The sequence below is a fragment of the Zophobas morio genome, unplaced genomic scaffold, assembly GCF_036711695.1.
Source record: "Zophobas morio isolate AGI-343-1 ecotype UQ-CSIRO unplaced genomic scaffold, CSIRO_AGI_Zmor_V1 ptg000007l, whole genome shotgun sequence".
Taxonomy (NCBI): Eukaryota; Metazoa; Arthropoda; class Insecta; order Coleoptera; family Tenebrionidae; genus Zophobas; species Zophobas morio.
In genome coordinates this window covers 5,058,277-5,071,387 of record NW_026972112.1, presented here as the reverse complement: position 1 = coordinate 5,071,387, position 13,111 = coordinate 5,058,277, and the positions used below count along the sequence as shown (strand labels likewise).

The 13,111-nt window shown below is 34.0% G+C and overlaps 1 protein-coding gene across 6 annotated transcripts in view; it reads left to right on the top strand.

Moving 5' to 3' along the window:
* The window catches only part of LOC135124320 (dystrobrevin beta), a 36,260-nt gene extending 23,339 nt beyond the window's left edge, over nucleotides 1–12,921 (top strand). Inside the window, exons 8-17 of one of the 6 annotated variants that reach the window (XM_064049292.1) lie at nucleotides 3,390–3,514; nucleotides 3,566–3,670; nucleotides 3,724–3,805; nucleotides 3,944–3,985; nucleotides 4,200–4,315; nucleotides 4,513–5,003; nucleotides 5,091–5,207; nucleotides 11,382–11,426; nucleotides 11,516–11,772; nucleotides 12,035–12,921. In XM_064049292.1, coding sequence (XP_063905362.1) covers nucleotides 3,390–3,514; nucleotides 3,566–3,670; nucleotides 3,724–3,805; nucleotides 3,944–3,985; nucleotides 4,200–4,315; nucleotides 4,513–5,003; nucleotides 5,091–5,207; nucleotides 11,382–11,426; nucleotides 11,516–11,772; nucleotides 12,035–12,175 — 1,521 coding nt within the window. In that variant the 3' untranslated portion in view covers nucleotides 12,176–12,921. Of the gene's footprint in view, nucleotides 1–3,389; nucleotides 3,515–3,565; nucleotides 3,671–3,723; nucleotides 3,806–3,943; nucleotides 3,986–4,199; nucleotides 4,316–4,512; nucleotides 5,004–5,090; nucleotides 5,208–11,189; nucleotides 11,362–11,381; nucleotides 11,427–11,515; nucleotides 11,821–12,034 lie in introns of those variants that run through there. The other 5 variants (XM_064049295.1, XM_064049293.1, XM_064049294.1 and 2 more) reach the window with 5 other exon arrangements.
* The last annotated feature ends 190 nt before the right edge of the window (nucleotides 12,922–13,111 follow it).

Here is a 13,111-nt window from a genome sequence, read left to right as displayed (position 1 = left end):
AATTTTTAGTATGAATTTTTTGACCATTTTTCAAACACTCTTCGAAATTCACCCAAAAAGATTTTCTTGTAGATTTTGACTTTCACAATTTATTTTCGACTTCATGTCTTCGAAAATTCTTTTTTTTTTTTTCAGAATTGATAAAAAACATTTTTCGAACCGAATTTTTCGAAAATCTTGCTCTGGAACCATTAATACTTTATGTTTTTCGAATTAGGTCGTCCAGATCTTTATCTGAGAATTTTTTGAGGATTTTTAGACAACAGTATGAATTTTTGGAAGACCTTTCGAAAATTCCAACAATTTTTCCAGAATCGATAAAATTCAAAACCACAATTTTTCAGATATTTAAAAGATGTCATTTTTAAACCGCACTTTTCGTAAATTTTGGTCCGGAACAATTGAAAAATTGTATTTTTTGAATCAGCTCGTTGGAATCTGTGTCCCAAAATTTGTTAGGAACTTTTAGGAAACTTCAAAAATCTCAATTTTTTGTATTAATTTTTTTGCCTGCTTTTCGAGCACTTTTCGAAAATCACCCAAAAAGATTTGCTTTGTAGATTTCGACTTACAAAAGTTGTTTCAACTTCATTTCTTCGAAATTTTTTACTTTTTTTCAGAATCGAAAAATGAAAAAGGACGATTTTCTGTTTTTCAAAAATTTCATTTTCGAATTTTTAGAAAATCTTGGCTCGGAACCATTAACACTTGTTTTTCGAATCAGCTCCTCGAGATCCATGTCCCAGAATCTTTTGAGTCCTTTTCGGCAACTTTTCAAAAATCTCAATTTTTAGTATGAATTTTTTAACCATTTTTCAAATACTCTTCGAAAATCACCCAAAAAGATTTTCTTGTAGATTTTGACTTTCACAAGTTATTTTCGACTTCATTTCTTCGAAAATTCTTTTTTTTCCAGAATTGATAAAAAACATTTTTGAACCGAAGTTTTCGAAAATCTTGCTCCGGAACCATTATTACTTTATGTTTTTCGAATTAGCTCATCCAGATCTTTATCTGACAATGTTTTGAGGATTTTTAGACAACAGTATGAATTTTTGGAAGACCTTTGGAAAATTCCAACAATTGTTCCAGAATCGATAAAATTCAAAACCACAATTTTTGAGATATTTAAAAGATGTCATTTTTAAACTGCACTTTTCGTAAATTTTGGTCCGGAACAATTGAAAAATTGTATTTTTTGAATCAGCTTGTTGGAATCTGTGTCCCAAAATTTTTTAGGAATTTTTAGGAAACTTCAAAAATCTCAATTTTCTGTATTATTTTTTTTGCCTGCTTTTCGAGCACTTTTCGAAAATCACCCAAAAAGATTCCCTTATAGATTTCATTTCTTCGAAAATTTTAACTTTTTTTCAGAATCAAAAAATTAAAAACGACGATTTTCCGTTTTCCAAAAATTTCATTTTCGAATTTTTAGAAAAACTTGGTTCGGAACCATTAACACTTGTTTTTCGAATCAGCTCCTCGAGATCCATGTCCCAGAATCTTTTGGGTCTTTTTAGGCAACTTTTCAAAAATCTCAATTTTTAGTATGAACTTTTTGACCATTTTTCAAACACTTCGAAAATCACCCAAAGATTTTTTTGTAGATTTCGACTTACGAAAATTATTTTCGATTTCATTTCTCCGAAAATTCTAACTTTTTTTTTCAGAATCGATAAAATGAAAAACGACAATTTTCGAAGTCTTTAAAAACTTCATTTTCGAATTGTTTCAGTATGAATTTTTTGACCGTTTTTCGAGCATTCTTTCAAAATCATCCAAAAAAAGATTTTCTTGTAGACTTTGACTTACAAAAGTTATTTTCGACTTCATTTCTTCGAAAATTCAATTTTTTTCCAGAATCGGTAAAAAAAATTAAAAAGAAATCATATTCGAATCTAATTTTTCAAAAATCTTGGTTCAGAACCATTAACACTGAATTGTTTTTCGAATCAGCTCATCGAGGTCTATGTCCCAAAATTTTTTGAGAATTTTCAGGAAACTTTTCAAAAATCTCAATTTTTCAGTAGTATGAATTTTGAGCAGTTTTCGAAAATCATCGAAAAAAACTTTCTTGCAGACTTCGAGTTATAGAAGTTATTGTCGACTTCATTCTTCAAGAATGTAACATTTTTTCTCAGAACCGATAAAATGAAAAACGACAATTTTCGAGGTCTTCAAAAATTTTCATTTTCAAGCCGAATTTTTCGAAAATCTTTGTTCAAAACCATTAAGACTTCATGTTTTGGAATCAGCTCATCAAGATCCATGTCCCAGAATTTTTTGAGAATTTTTAGACAATTTTTCAAAAATCTCAATTTTTCAATATGAATTTTTTGACTCTTCGAAAATCACAGAAAGAGATTTTCTTGTAGATATCGACTTATAGAAGTTATTTTCAACTTCATTTCTTCGAAAATTGTAATATTTTTCCAGAATCTATCAAAAAAACAATAAAAAAAAGACTTCCGAACCGAATTTTTATGTTTTTCAAATCAGCTCATCGAGATTTATATCGCAGAATTTTTTGGGAATTTTGAGGCAACTTTTAAAAAATCTCAATTTTTCAGTAATATGAATTTTTTACCGTTTGTCGAATCCTCTTCGAAAATAACCGAAAGAAATTTTTTTCACTTCATTCCTTTAAAAAATTTTTCCCCAGAACCGATAAAATGTAAAACGACAATTTTCGAGGTTTTTCAAAAATTTCATTTTCAAGCCGAATTTTTCGAAAATCTTGGTGAGAACCATTAACACTTTATGTTTTTGATCAGCTCATCGAGATCTATATTCCAGAATATTTTGGGAATTTGTAGGCAACTTTTTAAAAATCTCATTTTTTCAATTCGATGAATTTTTTGAAATCACCCAAAGGCATATTCTTGTAGATTTCGAATCGATAAAATAACAAACAACAATTATCGAGATCTTAAAAAAAATTCATTCAAACCGAATTTTCCGGGACAATTAACACTGTTTTTCGAATCAGATCGTCGAGATTTGAAGTCCAGAATATTATAAGTTTAATTTAAGCGAAAATGTAAATAAAAATTCGTGGATTTGTTTGATTGTGCTTCAGGGGCGGAGAAAGTTCCGTCTAGTAACTTTGTTTTAAGTTAAATATTTAAATAATTACAGCAAGTTTAGCCAACTTTGTTAATTATCAATAAGTAGTTCTTAGTACACCGCTAAATTTCTTCATAACAGTCTCGATTTTTATTTAGACGACCGAATATGGCGTTTATTGAATTTTTTAGTTTTATGACCAGGATTGACGACCCCATAAAAGCTCATAAGTCGGCACGCGAACTTATCCCGCATACAAACAACATCGCAAATTTCTCTCTATTATTAATAAAAACTAGAAAACCTGTTATTGTTTGTTTCAGTCGCCTAGTAAAACAATCGGACAATCCCTGAGAAAATCCTTCCGCTGCGTCCCCGACAAGCAAAAAAACAATCTGCCTCGCTTCCCCGAGCAGCCCGAGAAAACACTGAACCTTTCCCACATCGTGTACGTTTGCCCCATTCTCGCGTAATAATTTAATCAATCAATCAATTTCAGACCTCCTTCGCCGATTCCTTCCCACAATGGCTTCCCCGACGGTAATAATTTCACGTCGCACTTCGACGGAATGGGCAGTTTAGATAGCAGGTCGACGGCGAGAAGGTAAACAATTGATTTAGTCGTCCCAAAAAACCGCAATGACCGTTTTTATCCAGCCTCGACAGCGCCAGGGACGACGAGCACAAAATGATAGCGAGGTACGCCGCAAGGCTGGCGCAGGAGGCCCGGTCCGGCATGGTGAGAACATTTCACTTTCCTCTTACACACTCTTTCTCAAAACAGAACCATCTATGGCATGTCTTTCTTACTCGTCTCTATATTTTTTGTTTTATGTTGGATGATGTTCCTAAATGTGCTTTTGCCGTTGCTCTTTAGGCGAGAAGCGGTTACCGAAAAAACTCGCTTTCACCAGACACGGTGAGTTGCTTAGCTTAATGTCCAAACGTGCTTAATGCAGATATGTTACTTACCGTTTCTTACGTGCGTTGATGGAGGTCGCAAGTTTTGTTGTGTAGGACACTTTGTACATAGATTGTTGAGGCACGTAAGTGGCGGTGGCAAGGTGGGTTTTCATGTTCGGTGTGTGAAAACTCACCCTCTGGAATCGTATTACGAGTTTTTTCTTCGGTAGGGGCGAGTCCCGTCGGAAGCTTGCCTGGGCATGGACTCCACGAGGGCGCAGCGGGAGCTGATTAGTCAGTTGGAAGCCAAAAATAGAGAAATAATGCGCGAAATTGCCAGGCTAAGGTAAATTCTTTTTTCATAAACTTATTTCCTGCATTTTCTCCAACGGCAAGTTGTAACCGTTACTTAAAAATACGGTCAATCCGGAACGAGACCCTGCATTTTGAGTAAGCCACAATTGACTCAACTTAACCAATCAAAATGCACGGTTGTCAATTTTTTAACGCCGGATTGACTCCTCTAACTAAACCCATTTGTAGACGACAACAAGAGCTGGAAAACAGCGGCCACGGCACCGAAAACCCGGTCCTAATGAACGAACTGAGAGCGCTACGCATGCGCAAAGACGAGCTGGAAACCCACCTCACTACCCTCCAGGACTCCCGCCGCCAGCTCATGATACAGCTCGAGGGACTGATGAAGATGTTGAAGAACCACCAGAGTTCACCCAGATCCACACCCAACTCGTCGCCACGAAGCACAAAATCACCGCCGCTACTTCCAGGGGGTGCACCCAGCACACAGCCGCCTAGAAGTGCACCACAGACACCCATGAGCATGCCGCCTTCGAATAATTCCATCGTCACGGTCAGTCAAGCGGAGCGGCCGACGCACGTGGGGCACCCGATGGCAGGGTTGGCGTCGGCGGTGCAGGAGCGCAGCGAGCGGGGCATCCACAACAGTGACTCTTTGATGGGAGTGGGCGGGGACGTGAGGAACGCGTTCGGAGGGTCTTCCAGTGTCAGTATGGGTAAGTGGGGTGATGTTGGGGTTCGTCGAATCCCGTCTTGTTTTCGTTTTTCGTGAGTGATGTTAACGACGTGTTGAAATGTTGCAGGTTCGAATGGGAATGGGACCCCGGGGTCGGTGGGGAGGTCGCTACGGAACGATCTGCTAGTAGCCGCGGATTCAGTGACTAACGCGATGTCAACTTTAGTAAGAGAACTGAATTCAGGTACGGACAAGTATAACTAGGACGATTTTATGTATTTATGTATTTAATTCAACGCTTAAACCGTTTAGTATTACGAGTTTTTGAAGCTAATTTAGTTTCTTCTCTCTTTATTATTATTGTTTATATTGTTTTAGATTTTGTACAAACTTAGCTTATTTTTTATATTTCTGTATATTTACATTATTGTTATTTCTGTACGTATCTAAACTGTCTGGTTGTACTTATAGAATCATTTTATGATGGATCTATGTTTTAATTTTTTTTGTTCGATACTTGACAAAATTTGACTGAACATGTTTTGATTTACGGAATGCGTTGTCATTGGAACAGCTAGCATGTGATTACATGAATACATCTAAACACAAATTTTGAAAATACTCCATTTTATTAGTTGTGATTTTTGTTGTTTGTTTTGAAAATATTTATTGTTGTTAAAATTTTTATTTATGTATTTTTTAAAATTTCAATATACTTTTTTAATTATGGTATTTTTTATTTTTGTACTGTTTAGACACTGTGGATTTTAGTGGATGGTGTAGTACAAAGTTGCACTTTAGGAAGCTAATAAAAGCGAGAGTTATATCATCTCATGTACAACTGAAAAACACAGAATGATGAATACACAAAACGAAAAAACTGTTGAAAATATTCGAGTTTAAACGTTTATTACAACCAACTTGAGTAAAAATCCCAAAAATGTCAAGTATTTACATGTGAATATTTTCACTATGACCACTGTGAAGGACGAAAATAATTTGGTCAATTTTTTCTTGATATACGAAGTCTTCTTTTTCCAACAAGAAAACTATATAATATTAAAAAAAGAAAAACAATAATTAAGCCCCACCCACCCGCCCCGATCTCAATTGTGATAAATTTTTCATTCGTTGATTGTCCAGGAAAATTTGTTTTAAAAATGAAACTTTAAAGATCTCGATAATAATTGTTGTTTCTCATTTTATCAATTATAGAAAAAGTTGTTAAGATTTTCGAAGAAATGAAGGCGAAATATACAAGAAAATGTCTTTTCAAAAAATTAATCGAATTGAAAAATTGAGATTTTTGAAAAGTTGTATAAAAATTTTGAAAATGAAATTTTCGAAAGACCTCGAAAACTGTCGTCTTTCATTTTTATCGGTTGAAAAAAATGTTGGAATTTTTGAAGAAATGAAGTTGACAGTAACTTCTTTAAGTCGAAGCCTACAAGAAAATTTCTTTAGGCGATTTTCGAAGAGTGCTCAAAAACGGCCCAAAAATTGGTATTAGTGAAAAATAGAGATTTTTGAAAAGTTGCCTCAAAATTCTGAGACGGAGACCTCGATGAGTTGATTCGAAAAACATAAAGTGTTTAATGGTTCTGAAGCACGAAAAATTCGGTTCGAAAATGTTTTTAATTTTTTTATCGATTTTGGGAAAAAAAATCAGAATTTTCGAAGAAATGATGTCGAAAATAACTCGTGTAAGTTGAAATCTACAAGAAAATTTCTTTGGCTGATTTTCGAAGAATGCTCGAAAAACGGTAAAAAAATGTAGACTGGAAAATCGAGATTTTTGAAGTTCCCTAAAAATTCTCAAAAAAATTTGGGTTAACGAGCTGATTCGAAAAACATGAAGTGTTAATGGTTTCGGGCCAAGCTTGTCGAAAAATTCGGTTTAAAAATGAAATTTTTGCAAAAACCTCCAAAATTGTCGAAAAATTGAGATTTTTGAAAAGTAGCTCAAAATTCTCAAAAAATTCTAGGACTGACCTCGATGTCGTTTTTCATTTAATCGATTCTGAAAAAAAGTTTGAATTTTCGAAGAAATGAAGTCAAAAATAACTTTTGTAAATCGAAATCTACACGAAAATCTCTTTGATTGATTTTCGATCAAAAATTTCATAGGTACTATTGAAAAATTGAGATTTCCCAAAAAAATCTGGGATACAAATCTCAACGAGTTGATTCGAAAAACATAAAATTTCAATGGTTGTGGACCAAGATTTACGAAAAATGCGGTTTAAAAATGATTTTTTTTAAATATCTCGAAAATTTAATGAACTATTTTAATTTTATCGATTCTGGAAAAATTGTTGGAATTTTTGAAAGGTGTTCCAAAAAGGGTAAAAAAATCATACTGTTGTCTAAAAATCCTCAAAAAAATTCTCAGATATAGATATCGATGAGCTAATTCAAAAACAAAAATTATTACTGGTTCCGGAGCAAGGTTATCGAAAAAAACGGTTCAAAAATTTTTTTTTTTTCAATTCTGGAAAAAAATTGAATTTTCGAAGAAATGAAGTCGAAAATAACTTGTGAACGTCAAAATCTACAAGAAAACCTCTTCCTGTGATTTTCGAAAAGAGCTCAAAAAACGATCAAAAAATTCATACTGAAAAATTGAAAAATTTCCTAAAAATTCTCAAAAAATTCTGGGACATGGATCTCGACGAGCTGATTCGAAAATGAAATTTTTTAAAGACCTCGAAAATTGTTTTTCATTTTATCGATTCTGAAAAAAAGTCAGAATTTTCGGAGAAATGAAGTCGAAAATAACTTTCGTAGTCGAAATCTACAAGAAAATCTCTTTGGGTGATTTTCGAAGAGTCCTTGAAAAACGGTCAAATTATTCAAAAGTTGCCGCAAAATTCTCAAAAAATTTTGGGATCTAGATCTTGAAGACCTGATTCCAAAAACCATAAAGTGCTGATGAAAAAAAAAAAACAAAGTGTGAAAAATTTGGTTCGAAAATATTTTTTGTCGATTCTGAAAAAAAAAAGAATTTTCAAAGAAATAAAAGTTGTAAATAACTTCTGAAACTCCAAATCTACACGAAAAGAAAACTCTTTCGGTGATTTTCGACGACTGCTCGAAAAAAGGTCAAAAAATGTATACTGAAAAATTGAGATTTTTGAAAAGTTGCCAAAAAATTCTCAAAAAATTCTCTCGAAGAACTGATTCCAAAAACAAAGTGTTGATGGTTCTGAACCAAGATTTTCGAAAAATTCGGTTTGAAAGTGATTTTTTTATCGATTCTGAAAAAGAGAATTTTCGAAGAAATAAAGTTGAAAATAACTTCTGAAAGTCGAAATCTACAAGAAAAAAGGTCAAAAAATGCATACTGAAAAATTGCGATTTTTGAAAAGTTGCCTAAAAATTGTCAAAAAACTCTAAGACATGGATCTCGACGGGCTGATTCGAAAAACAAAGTAATACTGGTTCCAGACCAAGATTTTCAGAAAATTCGGTTCGAAAATGAAATTTTAAGACCTTGAAAATTGTCGTTTTTCATTTTATCGGTGCTGAAAAAAAAATGTTAGAGTTTTCGAAGAAATGAAAACAAGTTTCGTAAATCGAAATCTATAAGAAACGGTTAAAAAATTCATACTGAAAAATTGAGATTTTTGAAAAGTTGTATAAAAATTCGCAAAATATTCTGACATGCTGATCGAAAACACATCGTGCCAACCAAGATTTTCGAAAAATTCGGTTTGAAAGTGATTTTTTTTATCGATTCTGAAAAAGAGAATTTTTGAAGAAAAAAAGTTGAAAATAACTTCTGAAAGTCGAAATCTACAAGAAAAAAGGTCAAAAAATGCATACTGAAAAATTGAGATTTTTGAAAAGTTCCCTAAAAATTCTCAAAAAACTCTAGGACATGGATCTCGACGGGCTGATTCGAAAAACAAAGTAATACTAGTTCCAGACCAAGATTTTCAGAAAATTCGGTTCGAAAATGAAATTTTAAGACCTTGAAAATTGTCATTTTTCATTTTATCGGTGCTGAAAAAAAAATGTTAGAGTTTTCGAAGAAATGAAAACAAGTTTCGTAAATCGAAATCTATAAGAAACGGTTAAAAAATTCATACTGAAAAATTGAGATTTTTGAATAGTTGCCTAAAGATTTTCAAAGAATTCTGGGACATGTATCTCAGACGAGTTGATTCGATAAACAAAGTGTTAATGGTTCTGAACCAAGATTTTCGAAAAATTCGGTTCAAAATGATATTTTTTTATCGATTCTGGAAAAAGAAATAGAATTTTCGAAGAAACTGAGGTGAAAATAACTTCTGACAGTCGAAATCCACAAGAAAATCCCTTTCGCTGATTTTTTTAAGAGTGCTGAAAAACGGTCAAAAAATTCATACTGAAAAATTGAGATTTTTGAAAAGTCGCCTAAAAATTCTCAAAAAATTCTGAGACACGGATCTCGACGAGCTGATTCGAAAAATATAAAGTGTTAATGATTCCGAACCAAAGTTTTCAAAAATTGTCGTTTTTCATTTTATCGGTGCTGAAAAAAAAAGTTAGAATTTTCGGAGAAATCAAGTCGAAAATAACTTTTGTAAGTCGAAATCTACAACAAAATTTCTTTGGGTGATTTTCGAAAAGTCCTTGAAAAACGGTCGAATTATTCAAAAGTTGCCGCAAAATTCTCAAAAAATTTTGGGATATGGATTTCGAAGACCTGATTCCAAAAACAAAGTGCTGATGAAAAAAAAAAAGTGCTGATGGTTCTGAATCAAGATTTTTGGAAAATTCGGTTCGAAAATAATTGTTTTTATCGATTCTGAAAAAAAAAGAATTTTCGAAGAAATAAAGTTGAAAATAAATTCTGAAAGTCGAAATCTACAAGAAAATCTCTTTCGGTAAATCGAAAAGTGCTCGAAAAACGGTCAAAAAATTCGTAAAAAAAAAAACAAGATTTGTGAAAAGTTTCCTAAAAATTCCCAAGAAATTCTAGGAAACAAAAAAATCGTTGTTACACCAAGATAGATTTTCAAGAAATTTATATATACAGGGTGTTATTGAAAGGTACGTACAAAATAAAATCGGCAATTGGTCTCGAAGTATGGGGACTAAGAGTAAAAAAAAGTTCAGGTAAAAGTGTTCTCCTTCTAGAGATAAAAAATATTAAAATTTATGTCCAAATTCGTAGTACGCCTCTGATAAAAAGATCATCTTTCGTTTCTATAGCAACATTTAGTCTTGACAAAAGTTTTATTGTTACAGTTGCTAGGATTTACTAAAATAAATTAATTTTACCTATTTATCCTTCAGTAGCGTCTAAAAAGGTTGGATAAGGGTTAATTTTCCCTTTATAATTTTGATAACACAAAATAGGTTTTTCAAATTTCTTAGACTTCGCGAATAACTGTCAATTTTGTTGTACGTACCTTTTAATAACACCCTGTATCTAGATCTAAGTGTGACGCGTTTGTTACCTGACTGATCTGCGGTAAATTGGCCCCATTATGGGTCAACAAAAAACAAATCCAAATCCAGATTTGAAACCAACACAACCATTTGGGTTATTTGGGTACTCCAGGGGGCTTTTCTTTTTCAACTGAAGACACAAAAAGAATGAATAATTAATCTAAATTGTGTTAACACTAGGCAACAACACTTGAAATGACAGAAATGCCGACAGTTGACATTATTTCTACGCCTACTATGTTTATTGTATAGATTTTATTTAGCACAATGACGTCAGCTATTTAAAAAAATGAGAAATATGTAAAAAGAAAAAAAAAATTATAGTTTATTAAAAATGTCGTTTACTTGTTGTAATTTCATAGGGATCTGTCGAGAAAAACTACATTAATATGGTGAAAATATTTATCCGAAGACATGTGTCGTCACAATCTGTCATTTCAGCGGAGACCAGTGGCGTAACATTTGCGACCAGAAGTGGGGTCATTTTACAAAAATATATTTTCATCTATTTCTAGATCAGTTATTATGCTTCCATTTGGCACTACAGACTTTTTTCTTTTTGAAAAATCATTCCTACTGATATTTTTGGGATTTTGCGTCGTAGAATGAAACAATTGGCTTACTTTACCTGATCTGAGACGTTAAACCAATACTAAATCGGCTTATATTCCATTATAAAACAATAATTCCTAAACTTTTACAAAGTTACTAAAACCACCAAGCCCACGAACTATTGAAACAATGCCATTTCCATTTCCATGATTAATACACACCAAAGTTTTTTTAGACAGGACCACACTCTTACACATAGTTACTGTAATCCTGTTGTGCTAATGACAAAACCATCTCGGTAAGTTTTCGTTGATCCGTTACTTTCCGTTCCTTCTTCTAACACAAACCTTGCATTGTCATTTAGAGAAAAAGTCCGTGGTAGAAGTGTATGTGGAATGCTGCCTGCTGAATGATTGTTAAATTACAGACCCCTCGAACCAGCCAGAGACTAGTGCAATCAGAAAACCCTTAGGTGAGTAGCGTAGCCGCTTAAGCACTTTCCCCGGGCGTCGCCACCCCGTTACCGTTCCAAAACGCTTTAACGCCTGCCGTTTTGTCCAGATTTCGAGGACGACGGCGAGGACGAAAGCGACGGCGGCTGGCAACAGGAGCTGCAGCGTCGCTACGCCCAAGACGCCAACTTCATGGCCGAGTTGCGCGCCAGACACCCGACCAGCCCGCCGGAAAACCCGAGTCAAAATTACAACCACCATCAGTACCCCGCCCTTAACCACCACCCTAATCAAGGCTATATCGCCCAACAAAATTACCCCAATTACAATCAGGCCGAACCCAATCAAAGCCCTTTCGGACCTCAGGTGGGTGCCCACTTCAGATAATACAACTGCTAGCTTCGCTTTAGAGAGGTTAGTTGGGTTCCCACCCATCCCTGAGTAGGTCATGCTTGGCACTTTCAGGTATTGTTTCGTGAGGCGTTTTGGGGCCGAAACCTTGATAAAAGTCGAATATGGGATTAAAATTTTTTTGGTACTGGGTCTAACCTCAGCACCAACTACTCCCAAAACGCTACACCGTCTAGAACCAATCCGCTTTAAGACTTATAATTGCTTGAAATTTTAGACACCCAGTAAGAGTGAACCACAGTCCAGTTTACAGAATGAGCAGAACAACGATCAAGGCGAAGAAACTCCAAACAAAGAAGGCATGAATAAGGAAACTCTCCAGTTCGAAGAAGCTCTAAAGCAGTGGGTTAATCGATAAAACTAGATAAGAATGGTTTGATTAAAATTTTGTCCGTGTATCTAATCAAGTATAAAATCTAAACTAAGTCATTAGCGGCCCTTCGACTATACCTACTACTGAGTGTGTTAAAGTCTACATTTTGGGCATGGGCGTAGCATGTTATTAGGTCTATTCTATTACATAGGTACTACTAAATTAAGGGTGTATATAATGTTAAGGTATTAAGTGCTTTGCACCCAATAGTTCCTTTTTGTATGACAAAATTTAGTTCAATTAAGTGAAGTGCGAAGATTTCCATTCGGCTTTTCCTGGCTGGACCAATAATAATCCTGTAGTTTTCATTATTAGGTTAAATTAATTATTAAACCATCATGCTTATTATACATATGCCGTGACTTTCATACTTTTACTAACATTTTCATGACAAGAATGTAACTTGGACTAGGTCGCTGTTGTAATGTCTAGTGTACACTCATATTAATAATGATATTAGGTAAGAACTGTCAAGTGGCAGCCATGTTGTACTTTGGTTGGCGCTTTGGCATTGCCTAGGGTATCGTCAATACTCAACTGTACAATTTTGTTGATTATGTTGTTTGATTTTATTGAATATTTACGAATGTCTGATGTGAATAAACTCAATAAAGGATAAGTTGCTTATAAGTCGTAACCTGGAAGTATTTCAAACCTAGTTACTGAATTAGGACCTGAAGCATATTCTGATATAAGTACAGGAAATGGTGGAGGCGCCGGGTAAACACAATATAAGAAGCGTCATAGATCGATGCTTGACGTTTACGTTAATTTTTCCAAGCGGATATCTTTGATTGTGTACGGAATTATGGTTGACGTTAATGACAGTTAACCATGTTTTGGCAGATTCTAATTTTTTGTGACAACCGAGTGATTCTAGCATCAGGTGGTGCAATTTTGTTGAATGTCAACTTTGGTGGA